Genomic DNA, 24,042 nt, shown 5'->3' with positions numbered 1-24,042 from the left:
CTTGGGACAATGCTGTTTACCTTACCCAGTTACAGATAAGGAATTTTATTCCTCAGCAGGTAAAATACCTGGGGACACAGTTCCTTGTCAGGTAAGCATGGGTAATTACTGCCTATGCCATGATAATTAAACTATGTTTTGTTAATAGAACTGAAACCCTTTCCAGAAGGCACATATGATAGTCTACCACTTGTAAAAATGGTCAACTTTTGGCCATAGAGACATTTAAGTAGTAATTAGGCACCATGACACCCAGACTTCGGAAGTTATATCATCATTATGGTTTTGTTACATATCATTTGCAATGGGGAGTATCTTAAAACTAAACTCCAATGTAAACTTTCTTGACCAATGTCAGTTTGGCACCAAGTCACTATTTAATTGACTGTTAACAAATTCTCCAAGATATGACTGCTATGCAGATATTTTATCTTCCTGTTAATTGGTAATTATGCATTGGCAGGAAAAACAGTGCTTCTGTCCAATTATTGCAGAACTCCGTGATGATTTAAACTTTGCCAATTAGCAGTGAAGGGCTGGTACATCTTCTGGGCAAATTGTATTTGATAATCCCTACTAAAATATACATGGCAGTAGCTGACTTGTAACAAACAGGGGGGAAAAAAAATGGTAGTTCAAAGAGTATTAGATACAGTGCGAGGCAAATAGGGGCCTATTAAAATTTCCCCAACTGTTCTAATGAGAATGCCAAGGGTCATTTCTTCCTAGTTTACCATCTGTTTGGTTTCTGGCAAGTATCTCTGGTGTGAAAGGAGGGTCCTGGAGCCCATTTGGCTTGTCAAAAAGTAAACCAGGGATCTACAGTAATTTCAGTAAGTTACAAAACTGCAGTTCAAGAGCAGTAGCATAGATATAGCTGAGAACTTTTTTGTGAGATCTGGCATTTACCCATTATTCCTCTACCTTTTTAAAAGCTATGAACAAACGTGGAGAAGTAAAGGCTGGGCAGGAAGGATCAATTTTATAAGCACACCTACAAAAAAACCCAAACTCCAACACTTGGCCTTTTTCCGTCATGCAATGCTAGGAGGGATATTTTCCTTTATCTGTCAAAAACTGAAATCAAAACAGTGCCCCAGAACCATCAGTGTTTGAGCATAAAGTGATGCCAAAACCAGGCCTCTGAAGGATTAGAACCACACATCCCATCCAGGGGAATCAGGAACATCAGACGTCTCCAACAGACAATGAAGACCAGTGGATCAACAGCTTTTCCTGTAGCATTTCCTTGAATATGACACAGCCAGTGCCCTTGAGGACCCTCTTTACCCTTCTTCTGCAGATGAAATCAGCAGCATCACCAATGACATCCACCTACAGTCACTCTGGCCTAACACTGCTCTAAGCCAAAGGGAGGTACAGGACCAGGAAGCTACTTTTGTCCTTTCCCCCAATTCCTAACTCATACAGAACTGGATCAAAATGATCCTTCATCTATGAACTGAAAGGAGTGCTTTGGTTGGTCTGCTAAGCAAATGTGTATGTAACCAAAATACCAAGCAAAGGATTACGTGAAGGCTGCCTTAATCCTGTCAAAAGGCAGTAAAATAAAAGTAGGCATAAGATGAAATGCAATGCCAAGTAAATAATTTCTGGTGTTTGCTTGTTCCAGGATTCCCTCAGAAATTCATTATTTGCCATACTTTAGAGCATATTTGTAACGATGCATAAAAAAAACCAAAACAAAACACCACAGCACAGAGACTTGCTATATTACTTACAGTAGGTATGATCACTTTAACTGTATTGAAACCATAAACTGAATAAGAGAAAACACTGCAAGAGGATTTCTTATACTCTGTTTTTCGCTTTCTAGCAGGTGCAGTTCCCCTGTTCAGGCACTAAAATGCTTCTAGGTAAGAACACTCTCATAGCTCCTTATAAAGTAGCCCACAGAGTTAAACACTACCTATAGAGTTCATGGATTCACAGTAGAAAGGAGACATAACTTTTAAAAGACAATAAATTTCAATTTGAATAAGGCTACACAGAAAATAAACCAAAAATGTTCTGTTAGCCGATTAGGCCTGTGGCAATACTTTCCAGTGCAATGAGAGCTTCAAATGCATAGTTTCTACCATAATGGAGCCTCTAGACTTTCAAAAAGACCTTTTAGTTTAGGTTGACAGGTTAGTGCATATAAAAATGTTATTGTGAAGCTTCTTGTTTATTCCACATTAAAAGGTAAATGTCAGTGTAAAAATCGCATAAAATTTGGATTTGGAGTGCTTAACTATAAATGCTTACATTTCCCATTGGAGTTTGTAAGAAACTAATTACACTAAACTTACATTTTCAATAATTTGTCATGTGTGCATGATGTGAAAATCTACTGGGGAGCCAGAAAGCTGTAGGAAGGAGTTGAATGCACTGAACTGTGGTGAGTGGCAGGTCAAAGGCAGGCTTTGATTCACACAGCCCAGCACGTCTGCCTGCTCCACCAGCCTGTCAGCTGGGACCATCCTGCATAATCAGACAGATTCAGGTCCTCAGCATGCAGCCCTCCTTATCACTACCAAGGGATTAAACTGTAATCTTCTCCTTTAACCACAGAAATGATACTCCCTGTGCACATGGCTCTGGAGGAGTTGAGCTGTATTTTCATACTTATCCCAAGTTACAGACTGGTCCCCCTATCACCCACCAGCACAATTTAACCTTAATCTCTATTAGAAGCAATCATCCCCATCCCCACATTTGTAGTTTTCCGAAACATCTGTTAGTATTCTTGCCTCCCACTCTATTCTTCAAGCAGTGAAAGCCCCTAAGTGACTGCATCGACATCCTGGCTGTATGGGAAGTTAGTCTTGATAGGCTGGTAAACCCCAGAGCACAGCCCAGAGACATCCCAATTTGTCAAAAAGAGGCCAGATGCCAGCAAGAACCCTCAGAGTCAAAAGCAGAAGAAAGGAAGGACACAGAGGGATGAAGAGATCCTACAGGAGTCCAGACTTCATCTTCAGAGACAGTGTATGAATGACTGTGAGGAGGATAAGTGTGGCTAGGGAAAGAAGGGGTGAAAGAGAGGCTTTCTCTTCAAGCTTCAGCAGGCAACACTGAAGGATGTGGAAATGATTCCCAGGTACACACTGCATTGATCAGGAGATCAAGTGTTACTGGAGAGATGTAATTTAGCTATTTGTTGTATCAAGAGATCTAGCAAAGGAAGAAATGCTCTCAAAAGCTAGTAATAAGGATCATTACTTTGCTTAAGGATCCTCACAGCTTTGTTAGTAACATTTCAAGTATACGTTTACGTTTTATTCCAGCTCTAATTTCAGCTTTACAGCTTTAGCTTTGCCTTTATCTGAACCCATAAATGGTTCAGCTTAGGACAAAAGATGAATATTTATGACCACTATTAATTTTTTTCTCCAAAAGCTCACCCAGTTTTCCTTAAAAAAAAGCTGTTACAAGGCTTTCCAAATAAACACCTCAGCAAGTTTCATGACGGAATAATCCCACAGAGGAAACCAGAATCTATTTCTTTGGCTACATAATACATACTGAGATAGAAAAAGAACATAACCCTTAGAATTAACTCTGTTAGCACTGACATATTTTAATCTTTTTTCTTCAAAGCTTCTCGACACAGTTGACTGTGATAACCAACAATGATAGTGTCTCCATCAAGTGACTTCATAAATTGGGTAATTAAAAGATAACTGTAGCCACAATATGGTAACTTATGGCACAGAAGACAAATCTGTATGTTGGGGAAGATTTCATATTGTTGGTGCAGAATGGAAGATTATGATAATCTAGCGTGACCTCCTGTGTAACACAGACAAGAGCATTTCTATGATAATATTGCAAGGGAAAAACCAATTTTCTCTGCTCCCCAAGCAACCACTGCCAGCCCAATTCCAGAATATTGCTGTCTTCAGCCCCTCCCATCTGATCTGTGATAAATCATGTCAGTCTTTGCATTGAGGTCTCTGAACCTGACATTGTCCTCTGCGTTCAAACAAAAATAATTTCCATCAAACTAAATCTAACCTGAACATCACAACTTGCTGCAAAACAGGAGCAGCTCTTTGCTGATTGGAAATGGATCCAGGGTTTCTGGAGAAAGCACTTTATGTTTTCCTCAGAAAATGAAACAATGCAATTCTTTGCTACTATTTTATTAAACAGTGCATTAGATATTATGAAGACTGCTTCTTCTACTGCAGATGATAGATTTTACAGTATTAGAATACATAGAATACATAGAATAAACCAGGTTGGAAGAGACCTTCAAGATCATCGCGTCCAACCCATTGTTAGTTTGTAAAATACCACATTGCTTTGAAAAGCCTATCATTCACACGCTAAATGAGTTTTGGAAGAGGCCAGCCTTCTCAGCTCTCACTGCAGAGTAAAGAATAGTTTATGCGCTTCTCAAAAAAGGAAACACACATCACAGACTGAGCATTCATATGAAATTAAATTTAAAAGCTATTACCATTTTTCCTTCACTCTTTGCTTTTGACTGCAACTCCAAAGACACTGCATAAGGGCATCAGCTCTTTTGAAACATTCATATTTTTCCTCAATATATATTCACACTTAGGAGCCACCAAAGAAAAAGAGCAAAATGAGATTTTTATGTAAAACATCACATAACTAACAATTGTAGCATAACCAACCCTAGAGTTTACCTGCAGAAAGTTCAAAAGAAAGGTCAGAGATAGCAGGTTTTCTGTGGCCTGAATGAAAGCATGCTCTAGAGAGAGCAGCAGACCTCCCCTGTCCATGATGTTTGACAGTACATACTGAGGAGTGAAATGAGACTGCTCCAGCAGGCTCTACTGCTTTCACATCTCTTTGGTTTTTGTAGACCTGCATCCTCTTTGGGTCCACAGAACATGTGTCACCAGATTCTTGTTGATTATCCTACCAGTGTCTGAATGATCAAAAGACAGCAAGAGCCAGAAAATTACAGTTGGCAAATTAAAAAAGGCTACCTCCTTTTTCCTCACACATGTTACTTCAACTTCTCAGTAAGGCACCCACTGTAAAGGGCTTGTTCTCCATAAGGTAGAGATTTAGGAACAAACAGACCCACTTTGTAAATGCACAAATCTGTTCGAGTTCTTAAAATTGTGCCCAATTTCCATTCTTAAATATCTATATGTAACTAAACATGACCTGTAACTAACCACGACCTGTATACTTTGCTTAGTGAGATTGCCGTACAGGGCCATGATATCTCCTATGATGTAATACAAACAGCTATTTTATGGCAAGATAATAGCTTGCCAATATCTTGTCCATGCCAAAAATTTCACATTGATAAGTGTTCTCTATTTCACTTGCTCCATCAGATCCTGTTACAGTTTGAAGTGCACACTGGGAAAGGAGAAGCAGCAGGACTGCTTCTTCCAGAAGAGGTGAGAATTTCAGTCCATTTTGCACAAGACATGGAATACCTGTTGCAGCTGACATGAAACACTCTTCAGTGGGAAGAGGACAGCTGCAAGGCCAAGCAGAAGATTTGGGGTCGATCAGTGGTGCTACCCACAGATGCAAAGCCCTTCTTTAAGTTATTCTTCAATCTAGTTTTAAACAATGTGCCATTTACAGAGCATTCTTTCATTTATGAGGTATGTCTGCTGTATGACACTCAAGTGCCCAGGTCACTCATATTTCACATGCTTTATAGCAGAGATAATTACCATGAAAGATTATGGAGAAAGTACTGAGGCTGAGCCCTAACAGACAAATGAACATTTAAACTGCTGCAAAAGCAGTGCAGTTAAGTGTCCCACATGACTGGTACCTATTTTTGTATCTTCATTCCAGAGTGCTTGTTAGGGGCCACTGGGTTCCTCCAATTGGAGAAGCACAATTCTTACAATTATTTGTAAGGATATAAAAATACACTGCTAAATAAACTCCAGAAAAATATAGCTGTAAATTACTTGCACAAATTTAGAAGAGAATTTTCAAAATCACTTGTCCTTAGCACAGCTAGTGTGGTTGCTATTGCTGAATGCTACATAGAACATGAACTATATCATAATTATGCAGAATCTGTCCTGCCCCTCTCTGTAAAATTCTGTATTTTGTACATGGAAAATAATTTGTTATAAAAAATACCTTGACCAGCACTCTGGTTTTAAGGAAAAAGCTATTGTTAAATGAATTGAAAAAGTAGGCTAACATAAGTTCAAAGGAATCAGGTTTTCAGCCCAAGAACAGTTGGATGCTTTGGGCTAAACGCTTTAGCACCATTTAGAAATGGCTATTTTACCCAGTTTAGCTGCTGAGGCTTTTCTCTTTAAAAATTTTTATAATTCAGCACACCAGTACCAGGGCTGAGAAAAGAATAAGAAGGTGAAGGAAGACATAAAAGCTGTCTAAAAGCCACCACTGCCTTATCTCACTGACACCCACTGACTTCCACGTCTTGTTGACCCCTTGGTGTAAATGAGTCTGTTTCAGCAGCTGTGTTGTTATTGATGTCCTCTGTATGACCAAGTATTCATTATTCTGGGTTGCAGAATGTAAATTACACTGGACTTACCAAATCCAAAAGCACTGGAACCACCAACACTCTGAGAAGCCTGAACACTAGTAGAGGTGTAGAGCCCAGTCACCAGTAAGCCATCAAAGAAGGTACTTGTTGAAATAGTCACTGAAATGAAAGAAAGCATAGGTATCATTATTTATAAGCAATACTTAACATTCTGTGCACATTCTGTGAGCAGACTCTTGTCCCAGAGTGAGATCCCATCATTCATCTGAATCCCCTCAATATTTATGACACTTCAGTGACTTTAAATTGACTTTGCCATGTCATTTGCCTGCACCGCTCGTTTAACGTTCAGCACCAAGTTTCAGTATGCTCCTGTACAACTTCATCAGGGTTTCTTTAAAAAAAAAAAACCCAACCAAACACCACCAACAAAAATGACTGGTTTAGAGGTAAATGACTGGCTTTTATTGGTGTTGCACTCAGCTTCTACTCCTAAATGAATCATAAGTCCTGTACCAGTAATCACCTGCCACAGGAATCAGACACAAACTGAGCATTACAACACCCATCATAAGGGTGGTTATGGCTGCTGCTGCTAGCAAAGCTGTCTTTGCTTGAAGCACAAACTACGCTATACATCAAATATATGAGTTAGTCAAACACAGCATGGCAATACATGACTCGTAAGCAACTGTCAAGACATAAAAACAATGAAATAACCAGGATTCTGGTATTGTTCTGTCTGGCCAGAAACAGAGTGCACACTATAGTATCACACACCTTAGTTATATGGGCATGAGCCACCACAAAGCATCTGTATTTAAATAACTCATTGATGTATTTTAAAGAGATTCCTAGATATTAACAGCAATCATCCAAGTAACAGCTACAAGCAACACTGGAATATGTATTATTCTTTGTTATCACTGACAAATATTGCAATATTTAATTCTTGTACACAATAATTCTCACATTTGTACTTTTGTATCTTTCAGGTAGTATTGTAGAATCATAGAATTGTTTGGGTTGGAAAAGACCTTTAAGATCATCAAGTCCAACCATTCTCTAACTATACTGTCTAGGGCAAAACCATGTCCCTTAGCAACACATCTGTTTCACTTTCCTCTGTCTCATATCATCCTTTTCTACAGACTCTACCCGTACTTAAATGTGGATAAACTGCATTGCAAATTTATGTCCTAACACAGATGATTTTTTCCCCCCTTTTTTAAACTGCAGTACAACAGGCAAAGAACCTGTAAGGAGATCCACAAAAATCCATCTCCTTGCTAAAGGTGCGTCTTGTAACTCTCAGCCTACTACACTGAAGAAGCATCAAGACCTTTGTTCCCACATTGGTTTGTCTTTCATATTTTGTTCCATCCCTGCCCCCTTAACACACAGAGTCTGGTGCTTGAGAAAGATTGCTGATGAACTCTGATCCCTCCTTACATCGCATTCCTCTTCCCCATACTGCTCTCTTGCTGGGAACATCATGAGTCAATGACTGAAAAAGGTACTGCAAAGTGACTGCCAGCTCATTGACTGGTGAGGTACATTCAGCAGTCACACAGTGGGGGCTATTAAATCCCAGTTTCCACAGCATTTCGTCTGGGGTACACCATTGGCTTAAACTTCCTGTTATATATCTAAAGAACATACAAATGTTGACAGTAGCTGGATTCATTCTGAGCAGTATTTACTGCGTTTAATTTATTCTTCAGGTCTTTATATTTATCTTCCTTTCTTTGCTTATTCAGTAATATACTGAATAATTCCAGAACCCAACTTTTCTGCTCCCGTAACTCCAAATCTCAGTGCTGTGAATAAATGCCTGCCTGAATGCAGACACAGGGTCAGACCAAGTGCTCAATTTTTAAGAGGTCACAATCTTAGAAAAACAGCAAAAAAAGACCAGATTTTTTTTAAAAAATAAAGTAGTGTTACAGAAAGAAAATCATACAAGCAAATAAAGAATTTTTCCTGTGTTCGATGAAGTGTCAAATAATGCAGAATCTTTGCTTCCCTTCATGTTTTCCAACTGACAAAAAAGCAAAACATATGCAGGAAAACTATGCCTATGAGTTATTTTTGAAGACTTGGCAAAACAGCCAGCGAAAAGCGGTGCTAGAAGGGCATCAGGCCAGTGCTTTGCTGCCATTTTGTTTCCCTGTGGGAAGCATCTTATTCTCCACTGAATAGGATATAATGCAAAAGCCTACTGTGAACAGGTGACCAGTTTCTCAGTGGGAAAGAAGTGATATTTTACAATGCCCGTATTTGATTTTGGACATATTTGTGTGATTGTCAACCCTCATTTTACATGAGCATGTAATAGGTCAATTTTTATTGTTGAAAAATTTCCAGCAGAGTATGGCTCCCTCATTAAGCCTCTGGGAACCTGCACAACGCCTCTAGCACATTTTTCAAACCAGAGCACTTGGCTGTTATTATTCATGTGTCAGACGTTTCAGAATCATTTCGTAGTTCTTCAAGAGGAAGAAATTAATTGTGACATTCTCAGTGATGATTTTTTTTGCTACCCAGTGGTGAAATACATCAAATTCCCATAAAATGAAAGAAAACACACCCCATGCCAAGTGTTAATGATCAAGAACAGGAAAGTTGGGCTAATACATAACCTAGCAACAGGACCATGATTCCACATAGGGATTAGGGCTTGCTACTGAGGGTTCTCAGCTTCCCCTTCCAAGAGCAGCATTCCTCCAAGATGCCCTCTGCCAGGCTTTGTTTCTTGCCTTTCCACTGCCTTTATGCTATATGTGGTTATGGTCCAGGGGAACTCTGGATATTGCTAACCTGGATAAAACTGGCTGTTCATGGTTTGAAGGAGTGGAAACCTCAAATGGGTAAAAAGTTGGCTGGATGGCAGGCCCAGGGAGTGGTAGTGAATGGACTTCAATTCAGTTGGTAGGAAGTCACAAGAAGTACAAAAAAAACATATACAGTTGGCAGCCCTCCAGGCTGCTGCATCTGGGAGTCCTGGCTTGGCTCATGTCACCCCTTGCACCAAGGACAGGAAGAATGCTTGTGAGAAAGCCCATGGCAATAGAGAGGCTGTGGTGCAGACACAGGTAGGAAACCCTCAGCTGCCTTGAAAGTGCCCAGCAAAAGGGATAGAGAATCTTCCTGAGAAACGCAGGAGGGCTGTGCTGGCTGTTCTGGTGCCTACTCAGGCAATAGCAGACTGCAAATATTAGAGGCAAAGCTGATAAAAGCTACTTTCAGAGTTGCCCAACATTTCCTTCTATTTTCCATTTCTGAGATCTTTGCCAATTTTTACCCTCTTGGGCTTTTTGGGATGGGGTTTTTTTCCCCCACAGTAAGTGTCTGCCTGAGACTGATTTAATTATTTAAGGAAGAAGGAATTTCAGTCAAAACACTTCATTTCTGAGGTTGGAGGAAAATGTAGTGCTGCCCTAACTGAAAAATTCCAGAGTCCTTTACTTTCAGCAGCTTTTTCACTCTGAAGTTCAAAAGCTGTCCTCCAAGTCTGGACAAGTTTTATACATATATATATATACACACACACACAAACATGTATTTTTAAAAAGGTTCACACGTGTTCAATAGAGATACTTTCATTTTTAGCATCAAAATATTTCTGGAGTTTGTCTGCATTTAGCACTCTTAGAGCACTCACTGACTAATAGGGCTTGCTGAATGAAGTCCCATGAAATTTATTTCAGTCAAGCTATCCTGCTTTGCAGAGACATCACTTCTGATGATGTTTTGATCTGGAAAGTTCCTCAGTGTTTTAAAGCAGAAATTCATGTCTTGTTGGAAAGAAGGGCAGAAAAAGAAGGCTCTTTATCAAAAGTCCTAAGCCTTCTGATAAGAAACCATCAATTCAGAAGAATCTCATGTCTCAGAAAGCTGAAAAATGTACAAAATGTCACAAAATTGAAGTTGGTCCAACTTTATTTTGACCAACATCACCCCCAGTAACTTAAACTTAGGAGACAAAAAAGCAGATCTGATGTAAAGAGGACAATGAGCATACTGGGCTGGAGAAGGTGTAGGGAAGAGAGACTTCTTGTAGAACAAGAAGCAATGGGGAAGAAAAGCCCAGGACTGGGAAAAGTAGCAAAGAGAAGGTAATGAAAAGGAGGAGATGGAATCTGTAGGTGTGGCCAGTAAACCCCAGAGAGATTCAGCACGAGGGATTCACGCAGTGCCCAGGAGGAGCAACTGGATGCAAAACCATCTGTAAAACCCAACAGCAAAGTGCTTCACATACTGGTCAACAGTCACAACCCAACCTACTATGCAGCTCTTACTCCATCTTACTGGACCCACTTCTAAATCAAGTGACTGGTGTTTGCTTGATAGATGTGAGACCTTCCTGTCCACAAAACACATGGATAGGAACACTTTTTAAATACTTTGTGAAGCCTAGGAAATGGGGAGGGGGAAAAAAAATAAATCATATCAGGGGTGGAAAATACCACAGAAGTAGCCTATTGTGTACAGTAGTTGTAGTCACATGCAAATGCATCTCTGGGAATCATGAGCCCCCAGCTGAATTTTCCACTAAAAAATTGTGAAGTTGCAGACTGCAGCTCCCTGCACACTCAGAACATACAAGCCACTGTGCTCCTCTGTAGTCACTACAGTAACCAGCTAAGTGAGTCCACAGGCTGGCCTCTTCCTGCTAATGCCATCATCTCCAGGGAGTTCTGGGGTGTTATTTCTTTGGGAATGGCGTGGATGTGGTGGTCTCTCCAGAGACACCTTGCACTTCCCATAAATGATTTCTGCAAGAGCCCTGGAATTGGTGCCTCCCAAGGGAAAAGGAACAGCGGTGCCCCTGGCAATGCCAGGAGCTGACATGCCTTGAGGAGGAAGCAGGTCAGGAAGAAGAAGGCTGGAAAAGATGCCACAGAATTTATATCACAGAGGGAGGTAGTAGCATAACAGGAAAGACAAAGGAGGTTTTGCAGTATAGCTATATTCAGATATTTAAGAAACTCATGCTAATTATTATGAACTTTCACTGTTTCCAGTGTCAGATACTACACATACTGTGCAGTATTACAGAAATCTTTTCATCTAAGTAATTGCGTAAAATTTGCCTTACGTTCTCTCGAGGGACTGATTTCTCTCTGGAAAGACAGTGCATTGGACTCAAAATACTTGAAGTACAGTCAATGCACCTAACATGTAGTGCCTGGACAGGGTATAGAATATACTAAGCCCAGTTCCATAAAATACCAGCCCAGCCCTGAAACGTCAGCTACAGATTGAATTGCTAGTAAAAAGAGAATAGGCCCTGGTACCACAGTGATAAGCAATCTACAAATACTCAGGTAGATGTTTAGAGGCATGCACTCAAAACAGTGTGCCGATAAAGGTGTTTGTTAATTAATGGTGGAGTATGCATTGGTACAAGAACCCAGAATCTTATGAGTAAAAGGGAATTTCAAAAGACTAGTGATAAATATTTTGACATCAAACTAACTTTTACTGCACACAGAAGTACTTTTCTTTCAAAAGAAACTGAAGTGCAGGAATTCATACTTGTGCATCCATTTCAAATATGGATGTCAGACAGATACCCACAGCATGAATTACAGGTCTACACCTCATTCAGCAGAACAAAAGCAGAACCCCCACAGGGTTCTTTCTCATACTGTTCCTTTCCCAAGGTGAGTGGAAGAAACAGACATGGGCAAGGAACAGCACTCTTAGAACTGAAGCTTTCTCACTTTTCTAAAGCCCACACCAAAGCACTAAATTCACAGCAGCACAGAAGTGAAATTCTTGAAGGTCCACTGATGGCATGTTGAACATCTAAACTGTGATGACTTCATAAACAACTCCAGTTACCAATCTCTCTTGGGAGGAGGTCAGTAAAAATGCTCACGTTTTGAGACTTCCTCTGTACAGATTACAAGTGGGTCTGGTATTGCTTCACATTATGGTGCTAGTTCCAGTGGGTTTGCCCCATGGTCCATCAGATGCCTTTGTCTCCATAGCTTTTCAATTCCTTTCCTAAAGTGGTGATGAGCAACAGAGAACTGAAAATAGATTGCAGATGTGTGGCAAGATGTAGGTAACATGACACAGAGCAGCCTATCACCCTTGTGAGAGAATTATTTACAGAGACACTAGTTATAACATCTTGTTGGAAGTTCAAGACAGTGACATGAGCAGCAACCTAAGCAGTGTTTATTCTTATATCCATAAACTGCAAAGGACTGCTCACATGGTTAGACCTATGAACAGACTCCAGCACCTAAAACGAGTGCATGATTCCAATATTTGACCAAAGAGCCTGACTTTTCATGCATCAAAATCCATAACTTAGCGTTTCTGACCGTACCCAAAGCCATTGGAAACTTGTCATGTTGGGCATCACCAAATACTTTGGCACAGTGCAGACACCTGACAGAGGAGGGATATGACTGCTACCATAGCAACCTGCTTCCTAACCAACAAATGAGTAATTAAGGCTCTCACCTAGATAAGAGGATTTCAACCTGAATGTCCTGTGCAAGTATCCCAAAATTTTAAACTCTGGTGTCTGTGTGACCCAGACACTGTCCCTCAGCTGCAGGCATTGCATTTTGTATGGGGAAAGTGAATAGCAGCTGGCACAGAGAGAGGCTTGTTCTCTGTTCCCATTATTCAGGCATCTTTGTGGAAAGAGGAGATGGAGGCTTCTGCAAGTGGCCCACTGAATATGTGCTACTGCTATATAAAGTTCCTGAGAACATCTTATCTATTTATGTCACCCATTTAGCCTATAAATCTCACCCAAATGTTGATGACTAAAACAAGCCATATGAATCACACTCCAGAAATTCCCAGTTCTCCCCAATGACTATAAAGGAAGCCTAGACTCTAATGCTCAGCTGTACACACCAACACCAAGGATGGCCAAACTAAGATTCATTCCACCAAGAGTTCCTCTCACAGAGTAACTTAATTACCCAACTTCTATTTAGATGTCCAGCTACCACCCACATCAGAGGGAGGTGGGTAGGAATTAAGCAGCCCAACACCCAGAGATCATCCAAGGACAATGACTATCTTTATTTTCTTCCTTGTGTTATGTCAAATGTATCATTCATGCCTAGCAACTCTGTGAGTACTGCTGCACTACCGAGAATCAAAGAATTACAGAATGCACTGAATTGGAAGGTCATCCAGTCCAAACCCCTTGCAGTAAGCAAGGGCATCCTCAACTAGATTAGGTTGCTCAGAGCCCCATCAAGCCTGACTTTGAATGTCTTCAGGGAGAGGGCCTCCATGACCTCCTTTGGCAACCTGTTCCAGTGTTCCACCACCCTCATAATAAAGAGCATTCTCATAGATTCACAGAATACCAGATTGGAAGGGACCTCAAGGATCATCTAGTCCAACCTTTCAGGGTAAGAATGTAGTTTAAATGAGATGGCCCAGAACCCTGTCAAGCTGAGCCTTGAAACTGTCTAATGTAGGGGAATCCACCACCTTCCTTGGGAGTTTATTCAAATGTCTAATAGTTCAAAGAATGAAAAAAAAATAATATTCTGGCATACAGTCTAAATCTCCTCAGTAGCAACCTGTATCCATTAGAATACATGGAATAAACCAGGTTGGAAGAGACCTTCAAGATCATCGCGTCCAACCCATCAACCTATCCAACACCACCTAAACAACTAACCCATGGCACCAAGCACCCCATCAAGTCTTCTCCTGAAAACCTCCAATGACAGCGACTCCACCACCTCCCCAGGCAGCCCATTCCAATGGGCAATCACTCTCTCTGTATAGAACTTTTTCCTAACATCCAACCTGAACCTCCCCTGGCGCAGCCTGAGACTGTGTCCTCTTGTTCTGGTACTGCTTGCCTGGGAGAAGAGACCAACATCCGCCTGTCTACAACCTCCCTTCAGGTAGTTGTAGAGAGTAATAAGGTCACCCCTGAGTCTCCTCTTCTCCAGGCTAAGCAACCGCAGCTCCCTCAGCCTCTCCTCGTAGGGCTTATGTTCCAAACCCCTCACCAACTTAGTTGCTCTTCTCTGGACTCGTTCCAGCAAGTCAGCGTCCTTCCTAAACTGCTTCCTAAACTCCTTATGTCCAAAGGATAGCAGCAAAAGGCCATCACTCCATTTGATAACTCACAAAAGACCTTGAACCATATTAATGACGTTTAATCAAGGAAATGGATCAAAATCTGCTTCAAAAAGCCTTTCATCAGCTATAGCTCTAAAAATGTTGTCTGGCAGAAGCCACCAACAGTCAAAACTCAACCACTGAATTACATTGCATACTATAGTCAGAACAAGAATTATCCTCTAAATACTATTTCTTGTAATGATTAGTAAGGACAATCATTTATCATTTGAGAAGCACAAATCCAATCAAATGATTTGTTAAAATGCACCTCTGGGCAAAAAAAAAACCCACCCAGAGTTAATATGAGAGCTAGCAGCATAACATAACATATTCTTTAACACTATGTGCACAATGGGTACACTTAAATAATTGTGAAATGTATTTTGCCAGAGTTGTTATTTCTCTTATCCAAAGTCTCAGGAGCAGATGGGAAGAGATGATGGTCATTCCTAGACCTCAAAGAGTATGAAGCAAGCCTGGTCACTAGTCTATGTTGGAACCTTTTTGCATACTTATTCAGCCACCACCAATATCCTTAAGCTTCCAAATTAGATTTTGTCATGCTTCCATGGAATATGCCAGCATAAGATTTTTCTTAAAAACATCACAGGTTATTGTGATTAACTTTTTATTGCTCTAAGCCTAAGAAAATTGACCCCTGTTTTGAAGCCTAACCTTATTTTTCTTGCCTTTCATGTTTATGTGAGGTTGCCTGTTTGATACCCATACATGAAAATTTCATATTGTTGGCAGTAGTCTCAATAAATTATTTAGAACGTCTCAATATTACTGCAGTGTTTGGATTTTCTGAAGACTTTGGTAAATCCCTTTATTCTGGTGTCCTCAAAAGACAAAACTGCTCAATACATAACTAACAATAGCATTAAAAAGTAAAACGCAGGCTGCCTTGGAAAAGAGCAAGTATAATTACCTAGTGGGAGTTTATTATAATAACTGAACATTTGCAAAGAACTTTTGTCTTCATTTTGGCTTAAGGAAGCAAGCCAACTAAAACCAGGCTGTTGAACATGGTTACCTTAGGCTAAAAGAACACAAATCCTCTTACAGATATATGAATTATGACTATGATAAGCAAACATGACAAAATGCATGAGTTCTAGTTATACTGAATGATAAGGAAGAATCAAGTCAAAATACACACATGTAGTGTTCCTTTGCAACTGCTCATCTCTAATATAGTATAGACCCAGATAAAGGCAATAGGTCTTTCTTTTCCTAAAAATCCTGAATGAAATTCCTTGTAGCTTGTATCCTGCAATTACAATTTGTATAGATTAAAACAAAACAAAACCCCACAACCAAACACCAAAACCAAATCAAACCAGGTCAGCTTCTTTGCTTTAGAACATCTTTAATTTACCCTACAAACATATTGAAACCTTAAACAGAGCCTTCTGAAGGCCTCTTACATTCAGAATGTGTAAATAACACTTATCCAGGTCCTAATGTAATTCCACGTTGCAGTGGTTCATTATAAAACGCAATACCTATTTTCTAGTGCAAATGCCAGTGTGGCAGCAGTTGCACTGTGATGCAGACAAGAAATGTTGTCTAGTTTCCAAAATTTCCAGCACTGGACTGTTTTAAAACCTTCTAGAGAGCAAGTGTTCTGGATTGCAGAGAATTCCTAACTGCTGTGAAGTCCTAGATTTGGGAAACTAAAATTCACTTCAGCTGCTCAAAGACAGGTGCCTTCTGATGCACTCCGAAGAGAACACATGAAGGCAGCAAGGACAGAAGCCAAGTGTCAAGCTCCTGCCCTTGTGGGCTGGCAGGTAGGGACCAGGGACGCTGTACATAATCCCAAATAGCACTACACATGCATTTAGGAAACAGAACTGACACACTGAGCTGGCCAGAAGCGCCTTCCATCTTAGCTGCCCTCAGCCCAAGCAGCTGCCAATGCTTTCAGGGATGTACAAGAAGCAAGGCATTCAGAGAATGAGCCCTACATCCCTTCCACATAACACTCCCATTTCTAGGTAAGCTGGGTTGTGATGTATAAAATCAGTGAACCATTCATGAGTTCTTTTAAATAACTGTATTTGTACATTGGCAGTTTCAGATGGCAAGAAACTCTGATTTAATTATAAAATGTGGGGTTTAAGAATTTAGAGAAAAGAGAGCTTATGTTTTCATTAGCAGTGGAACTTCGGCTTTATCAACAGCATTCAACACTTATAGGCAGCTTCCACATCCCTCTCAATCATCCCTTTTCCCAAACTGAGGAAACTTACTATAGCTTCCTGTTTCACAGGAAGATGTTCCCTCTCTCCTGCTATCAAGTTTTAGTACAATTTTTCCAAGCAGAGACAAACAGGTCTGCCCATAACACCAAAATCTACACATGTCATTGTATTGAACATCCAGTGCCAAAGTGATGCTGGCCATTTTGCTCTTCACTCCTTTCCTCATCATTCCTAAGGTTTGAATTGACTCATACTTAGCAATGACATTATCTATTTTGAAATCCACTTGCAATATCCTGTCCCACATATTCTACAATATTTTCCCAGTATTTCCTCCCCTTCACATGAACAGTGATAGAGCCTTAAATTTCACTGTGTTAAGCAGTATGGTATATGATGCTGTTACCTTGCTTTTAAGACCTTAGGATTACCCAACAGACTGTTGTAGTAAGAGACCTTAAGTAACTTGGAGCTTTGCAGACTAAATACATTGGGCATCCAGGTGAGCAGCCGCACATGGGACATGCAGGTATTTTAATACCAGACAGAGGATTTATCTGCCTGGACCCAAGTACGCAGAACATCCTCCTCTTCACCCACACTGCTCATGTCAAAGTCCCTCCTAGACAACAGATCTGCAGTCAGCAGTGTCTGTGATGCAGCCTGTCCATCCCCAAAGTAGATACCAAGGCAGGCTTTGATAGAGTTGGGTATAGTCCCCTGGGGAGCAAGGGAGTTCGGTGCACAAAAGACCTTATTAGAAGGGCAAAAGTGAAAAAATAAAATGAGTACAGAAAATAAGACTGAAGCACGCTAAGAGTTGCTGAGCACCATGAGCAGGAGAAGGACCAAAATACAGGATGCTGATTGGGCACATGAGTTTAAATTTCTGATTTAATTTTGTATGTATGATTCATGCAACAAAATAATTCTACTTAAGCGCAATCTCACATTTAGTTGGTGCAGAATGCCACACCAAGGTAGGCAAGTTCCACCTATAAACTGGAACAAAACTAAGACTAACTGGTATTTTAAGTTAAAATAAATGGGATGGAGCAAATGAAGATTCATATGGGAAAAATAACAGGGTTTATACTAAATATAAACTATCATTTGTACTGAATTCTGGCATATGAATGACTGAACTTTAACAAAGATTAATACAAATACTTTGATCATACATGGCATATTACTATTGCAAGGTCTGATCAACAAGAATTACTTATTTCCAAAGGTTCATATCAGAACAACATGGAAAAGAGTCTGACAAATTAAAACCAAACATTCACTAGACCATTGCCATTTAAAAACACAGCTAGTGAAAACTAAGTCAAAGTTATGAAAATAACACAGTCAAGAAATCAAATTCCTGAACCACAAACAGTATTAAAGCTCAGTAGCATCTGCTTGTCTCATCTTTGTGGATATGTGGCTAAAGGAGTCAAAGGCAGAGATGGTCACAGCAATGCACACACTTATTCTTTACAATGTAATTCTTTATGGTGTGGTCTGTAAAGGCTGAGCACGCCAGGTAATTGATGGCTATCTCACTAAGGGTATCACTACAGATGTTTCATTTTATGGTTAAGTGGTTCGTTCTTTGTGTTAGCTTTGCTATAATGGTCAACTACTTAGCAAGAACAAGCAAGGGCTGGAACAGTGGGGCTATGGCAGGTTGTGAATAGGAAACATTTGGGAGAGCTTTTAGGGAAAAGCCATAAAGTGCCTTCCCACTATTTCACTTGGGCAAAGGTTGGATGTGAAGATAAGAGGTCCCTTCCAGAATCCTCTTTCTAGATGCTCTCTAATAGATGCTTTTCCACCTTCAAATGCTCACATACACACAAAAATAGTCTGAGCCCAACACTCAGATAAATCAACTAGCCGAGCCATGGACACACACACAATGACAGCAGCACAATGGCTTTTGTTGAGTGGACTTGTCATTGTCATCTAATTCCCAAATGGTCATGCTCTGTTCTTAAAAATAAAATAATGATTAAGAAAACGGAATGGGATGGCTCTTGTTCCTGGCATGCACAACTATCCTGAAAATTACAGATTTCCCAACCAAATAACATATTTTTAACAACTCAGTTGATGTCCTCTTTTCTGTGCTGACATTCCTTCTGTGCTGCACATCCCAGAGACAGAGATAAGTATGCACAGCCATGCCCCTGCTATGACTCATATCTTGTTAGAACAGAAACAAGCACTTGGCTCTCTGGAAAGTCTCACAGCTGCCTGCATCGGTTTGCTGCAAGTGTATGGCTCCCTGGGTTGCACTACTGTGCCACAGAGGTCTTTGTGTCCCACAGGAGACAATTACCAAGATGTACCTCCAGAGTAAGTGATGTTCTGCATGTTATAGGAGGGTGACAAAGACTAAGATGATAAATATGCTAACCCTGTCTCAATGCAGCCTTGGCAGTTTTCATGCAAGGAATCAACAGAGCAACTTCACATGGCAGTGATGGTGCTCAGAACAGCTATGCCTTAGGCAGAGACATGAGCCAGCTAGGTGGAACAGAGCTACTGCATACCCCATATATGAGGGCTGTGCTGCTGGGAGCATTAATCTTCTACTTTGGCAGTAGAGGATTTGAAGAGGATTGCAACAAAAGTGGCAAATGGGTAGGATGTCACATGGGATCTTCTCTTACTAGGTCCACTTTTTGGTATCAAAAATTTCCATTCTTTCATATCAGTTTGAAAAGTCAGTTGAAAAACAGTTACACCATGGGAAAGTCGGCTGCCTGGCAAACTAAAACGTATGGCTACCACAGCCCCTCTCCTAAAGAGAAGGTGGTTAGCAACCAGAAGAACTAAATTATTTGCCAGAAAAACTTGTAACAGTATCTGTAACAAGAAGCTAAGTTAGCCAAGAGACATAACAACTAGCAGATTTGTGCCAGAAAACACACAAAGTGGTGTTTCCCTTCTTCAATTTTTCAATGAAGACTTAAGTCAAACCAAACAAGCAACACTCCCCCTTCAACAGCAACAACAAAGTGGCAAAGTTCATCAAGCGTGCTTGCTGAAAGCATCACTGACTGGAAACACAAAGTAACATTGTGGATACAGTTAAATCCACAGGCCCTAACTGTTCAAGGTCCCTTCCAGCCCCTGAAATCCTGTGATTCGTTCTCTCTCCTGCACTACTGAATAAACTGGGTTATCAAATGAGGTCCCAGGGACGCAAGCCACCTACAATAGGGAGAGGTTGTTAGTGCCAGTGTACTGGCCCATCCACATCTTAAGTGTTGAACTTCTTCCACTTGCCTTGTTCCAGTGTAAAATTAAGGATAGGCATTTGAATCAGCTTCCCATTGGGGGTTACCAAGGTCAAAGGAGAAGTGACACTCATCTTACAGGTCTTTTCCAATCTTAACGAGTCTATGTTCTTCCACCATGTTAGCTCAGAGGTAAATGAAAATTTTCCTACCCAAAAATCTTAAGAATCCTGGACCTAGCTCTTTTGCTAAACAAGACTCTTCCATAAATATTAGCAACATGCAGTGCAGTGCCAATATTATTTGAACATTTATTAGCTCAACTATGAAAAGATGGAATAATAAGAGATTTTAAGACTGAAATGCTTAAAAACTCATAAATGACAAAATACTGTCTTTTTGTCGACAGAAATTAAAGACTTTGATCTTCCCAAGTATCATTTCAGTTCATTTTTTTCAAACAGAAATGAAAGTTTATTTTTTATTTACATCAGCATTTAAATGTCCTTCCCAAACACTTTGGACTGGGTGCTCTCTTCAGTCAGAAGCACTTCACTACACTTAAAGTTTTACCATCTGGTTAATACATCTAGCTCACTGACAGAGTAAAGGCAGTAAGAGCCTGACCACAAGCTTTGTGATACTACACACCACACCAAAACAATACAACTTCATCTAGAGGCGACCAAGAACAAGTTGCCCAGGGAAGTTGTGCATGCTCCCCTCTTGGAAGTGTTCAAGGCTGGGTTGGACAGAGCCCTAAACAACCTGGTTTAGTGGAAGATGTTCTTGCCCAGGGCAATCAAAAAAACAACCAAAAAAAGCCCAAAACCAAAACCCACAACACTTGATTCAAACTCTCCCTTAAAAACAAAGATTTGTTTTCCTAATTAAGAAAGTGTCAGGGAAAATGGATGAATTTTTGCAAGAAAATATTTCATTCTGCAAAAGTTGCATTTTCAATTATAAATCATTCCTGGTAGAACTGATTTTAGTCTGTCTTCTAGAGGGCAAAGGTACACTTTGTCTCTGAATCTATTGTAATGACTCCTCATGATTTTTCCCCCCCCTCTTTTATGTGTGACATTTTTTCTTATTGCCAACACTGCAATAAACATGAGTAAACAGTTTTCCTCTGAACTCACATGCAAAAGTAGCTTGAGCAATGTATTAATTTTGGTGTTTATATTATCCTGTTGAAAACAGGGATAACTTGGCACTTTTTCAAGTCCTGGAGAGCAAAGTCAAAATGAAATCAAGCTGTCATTAGCCAAAGCCTCTAAGCAGACTAGTGTACAGCTGTAGGACTTGCCTCAGTTCAAGATGTAATCTCCCTACAAAACCCCTCACAGAAGGTCATATTATGTGATTTATGTTGGTTTAGACTTCCACTTTCTCACCCAATGACAACGTAGGAGGACTGCAACCACATTCCTCACCCCTGTAATGAGATGAGGGGTGTTGTAGCATCCTCCATCACATTTTCTGAGTTCAAGGGTGAGGAAAAATATATGCTACAGAGAGAGTGCATCTAACTACCTTGGAAACTAAGACAGCAAACTACCCTGTAGATTTAATTCAAACATCCTTGGAACTAGTATTCATGGATGAACACCAGTGTATCAACTTATAGCATGTCTGTGCTCATTCTCTCCTTCATTAAACTTCATTTTTGCTTTTTGCAGCAACCAGAATTACGCATCATGCTATAGCAAACCATTCTTCAAAAAAGCATTGCATCAAAGCAAGTTCTCCACCTTAGACAACAGCAAATTGCTTGGTTTCCCTGTTATTATACTCAAGAAATTCTCAGGCAGCTGGGCCTCATTACAGGCAATGTAGCTTTAGCCATTAACTTCAGAGAGATCAGGATAAAGCACTAAATGCAATGAAGAGAATTTAAAGCACGTTAAGCAAGAAAATGAAACAGTACAGAGCATTGCTAATGCTGTATGCTAAGCATGCTTCCTGTTGAGTGCTGGAAGACCACATATGCCTTGAGACAGACACTCCTACAGGGTTTTTGTTTTTCTTCCAGCCTGGTGGAGCACTGCCCTGGCAAAGACCTTGCCATGCTACAGCAGAACATACAGCTAATAGATGAGGTCCACCCCACCTTCGTTGTTGGAAATGTTGCCTCCACTGGGACAAGTGAAAACAGAGCAGTGTTGCAGAAAGCAGCTTTTGGGGGAAGAAAAATGTGGTCACAAGTTTACAGGTATAGGCTATGCCAGCTTGTTTGGTGTGACTTTTAACAGCACTAATGTAGTAAATGGGAAGATGAAAGGCATGGGCATTCGCATCCCCAGGACTCACTCAGTTCAAATCCTCCCAGAAAACATTCTTGCATTTTGAATGAGACACAAGTGTCACAAAGAAAATGTCAGTCTTCTGCAAATCTTAACTGAAGTTTAGTTTTGTGACAAGTACACTTGAAAAGAACTTTAAAGCTGCTCTAAGTTAGTTTTTTCAGTGGTCAATTCTGATGCAGATTTTATGAAAGAATGAACAATAAGAGTGGAAGGTCCAAGCATTAATATTAACCTGTAATAAAACAAATGATATTTAAACCATTCCTAGAAATAAAAGATGAGTACCTGGTCCTACTGCTGGAAGAAGCACATAGCTTAGATTATATCCAACCAGACATTAAACATTTATGAACGGATCTGATATATTCTGAATTAATCAGTTCTGCACATTTAAAGGGTTTAATATTTAATGCTGCTACCTTAGTCCTGCAGAAATATTAAACTTCCATGCAGTCCATTAAAAGGAGTAGCTGGAAACATTGCTACAGCACATCATCTGAGTTGTGGCTGCAGCTTGTGTCCTGAGCTGTGTTTTGTGGAGACCCACAATTATGACACATTGAACTGCAACTGAAATTTCTGATATTTTCACCAGAGATGAAACAGGAGTAAGGACAGTAATGATGAAAATAATTATTAAACCAGGGTTAAGCACATGTGCAATCTGATTAAGTCTCCTAGGCATGATGGATTACTCAGGAAGGCTTACTAATATCATACTTTCATGAAATCTCTCAGATGAGTGTAAAAGGCTAAAGGCATTTTAGATATTGTAGTGTATTAATGTTAGTCTGTTAGTATTGTAAATCTTTCCCAAAGGACCAGCTATGGTAAGCAAAAAATATAGAAAGATATTTCTCTCCTCATAAATTCTCTCACCTGAAAAAGCAAACACTCTGAAATTTGTCTTCACTTCTGACAATAATGGTAATTTTGAATACAGTCTGGAAGAACTGTTATGGTCATTTATGTGGAGTTTTAAAACAGTATTTTAAACATTGTTTTACAACATGTTAAAGTTAAGAGACATGAAGACGTGTACAAGAACCCAGGTTATGTATGATTATTACAATGTATGCTTTGATTATAAACATTTGAGATTCTCTGGTTTATTATTTCCAAATCAAGTGAAAAATCCTAGATTAACACTACAGAAACATGATGCTATAAAATTGTTGAGATTTGATGCAAGCTGTAAGAAGCCAAGCAGTGTAAATGATCACCTGCTCTTTTTCAGATCACTTTGACAGTTTGGAGTTCAGATTCTGCAACACCTGAACTCCAGTCCATCTCTTTGCCTCATGTCAGTAAGCATAAATTCAATATATGGTGATCGCTCTACACGTTTTTGCCTGTGTTTTCAACTATAAACCCCAGAACTGAAATTACCACTCTGTGGACCTAATACTAATGGTAAATTCCAAGAGGAGCATAGCTATGGGAAATAGCCTGTCACTGAAGCTATGAAAATTATCATATGCAGGTCATTAGCCAAGACACAGCCTGCCCCCCATATCAGCTATTCTTAAAAGACAAACTCAATGAAACATCCCCCAAACCCCAAACAAACAACCCTCAAAAAACTCAAAAAAAACCCCAAGGAATAAAACCACACACACACAAAAGAAAAATCAACAGCAAAAATCAGGAAGACATCTCAAACTTTTTTCCATTTG

General features: G+C 40.0%; 1 protein-coding gene across 2 annotated transcripts in view; it reads right to left on the bottom strand.

The window, feature by feature from the left end:
* The window catches only part of RELN (reelin), a 277,932-nt gene that overhangs the window by 230,150 nt on the left and 23,740 nt on the right, over positions 1-24,042 (bottom strand). For both annotated transcript variants that reach the window (XM_054178701.1, XM_054178702.1), the window contains exon 2: positions 6,533-6,643. In XM_054178701.1, coding sequence (XP_054034676.1) covers positions 6,533-6,643 — 111 coding nt within the window. The remainder of the gene's footprint in view (positions 1-6,532; positions 6,644-24,042) is intronic.

The sequence above is a fragment of the Dryobates pubescens genome, chromosome Z (genome assembly GCF_014839835.1).
Source record: "Dryobates pubescens isolate bDryPub1 chromosome Z, bDryPub1.pri, whole genome shotgun sequence".
In the NCBI taxonomy this organism is placed as follows: domain Eukaryota; kingdom Metazoa; phylum Chordata; class Aves; order Piciformes; family Picidae; genus Dryobates; species Dryobates pubescens.
The sequence above is the reverse complement of the archived record's forward strand: the minus strand, read 5'-3'. Positions and strand labels throughout refer to the sequence as shown.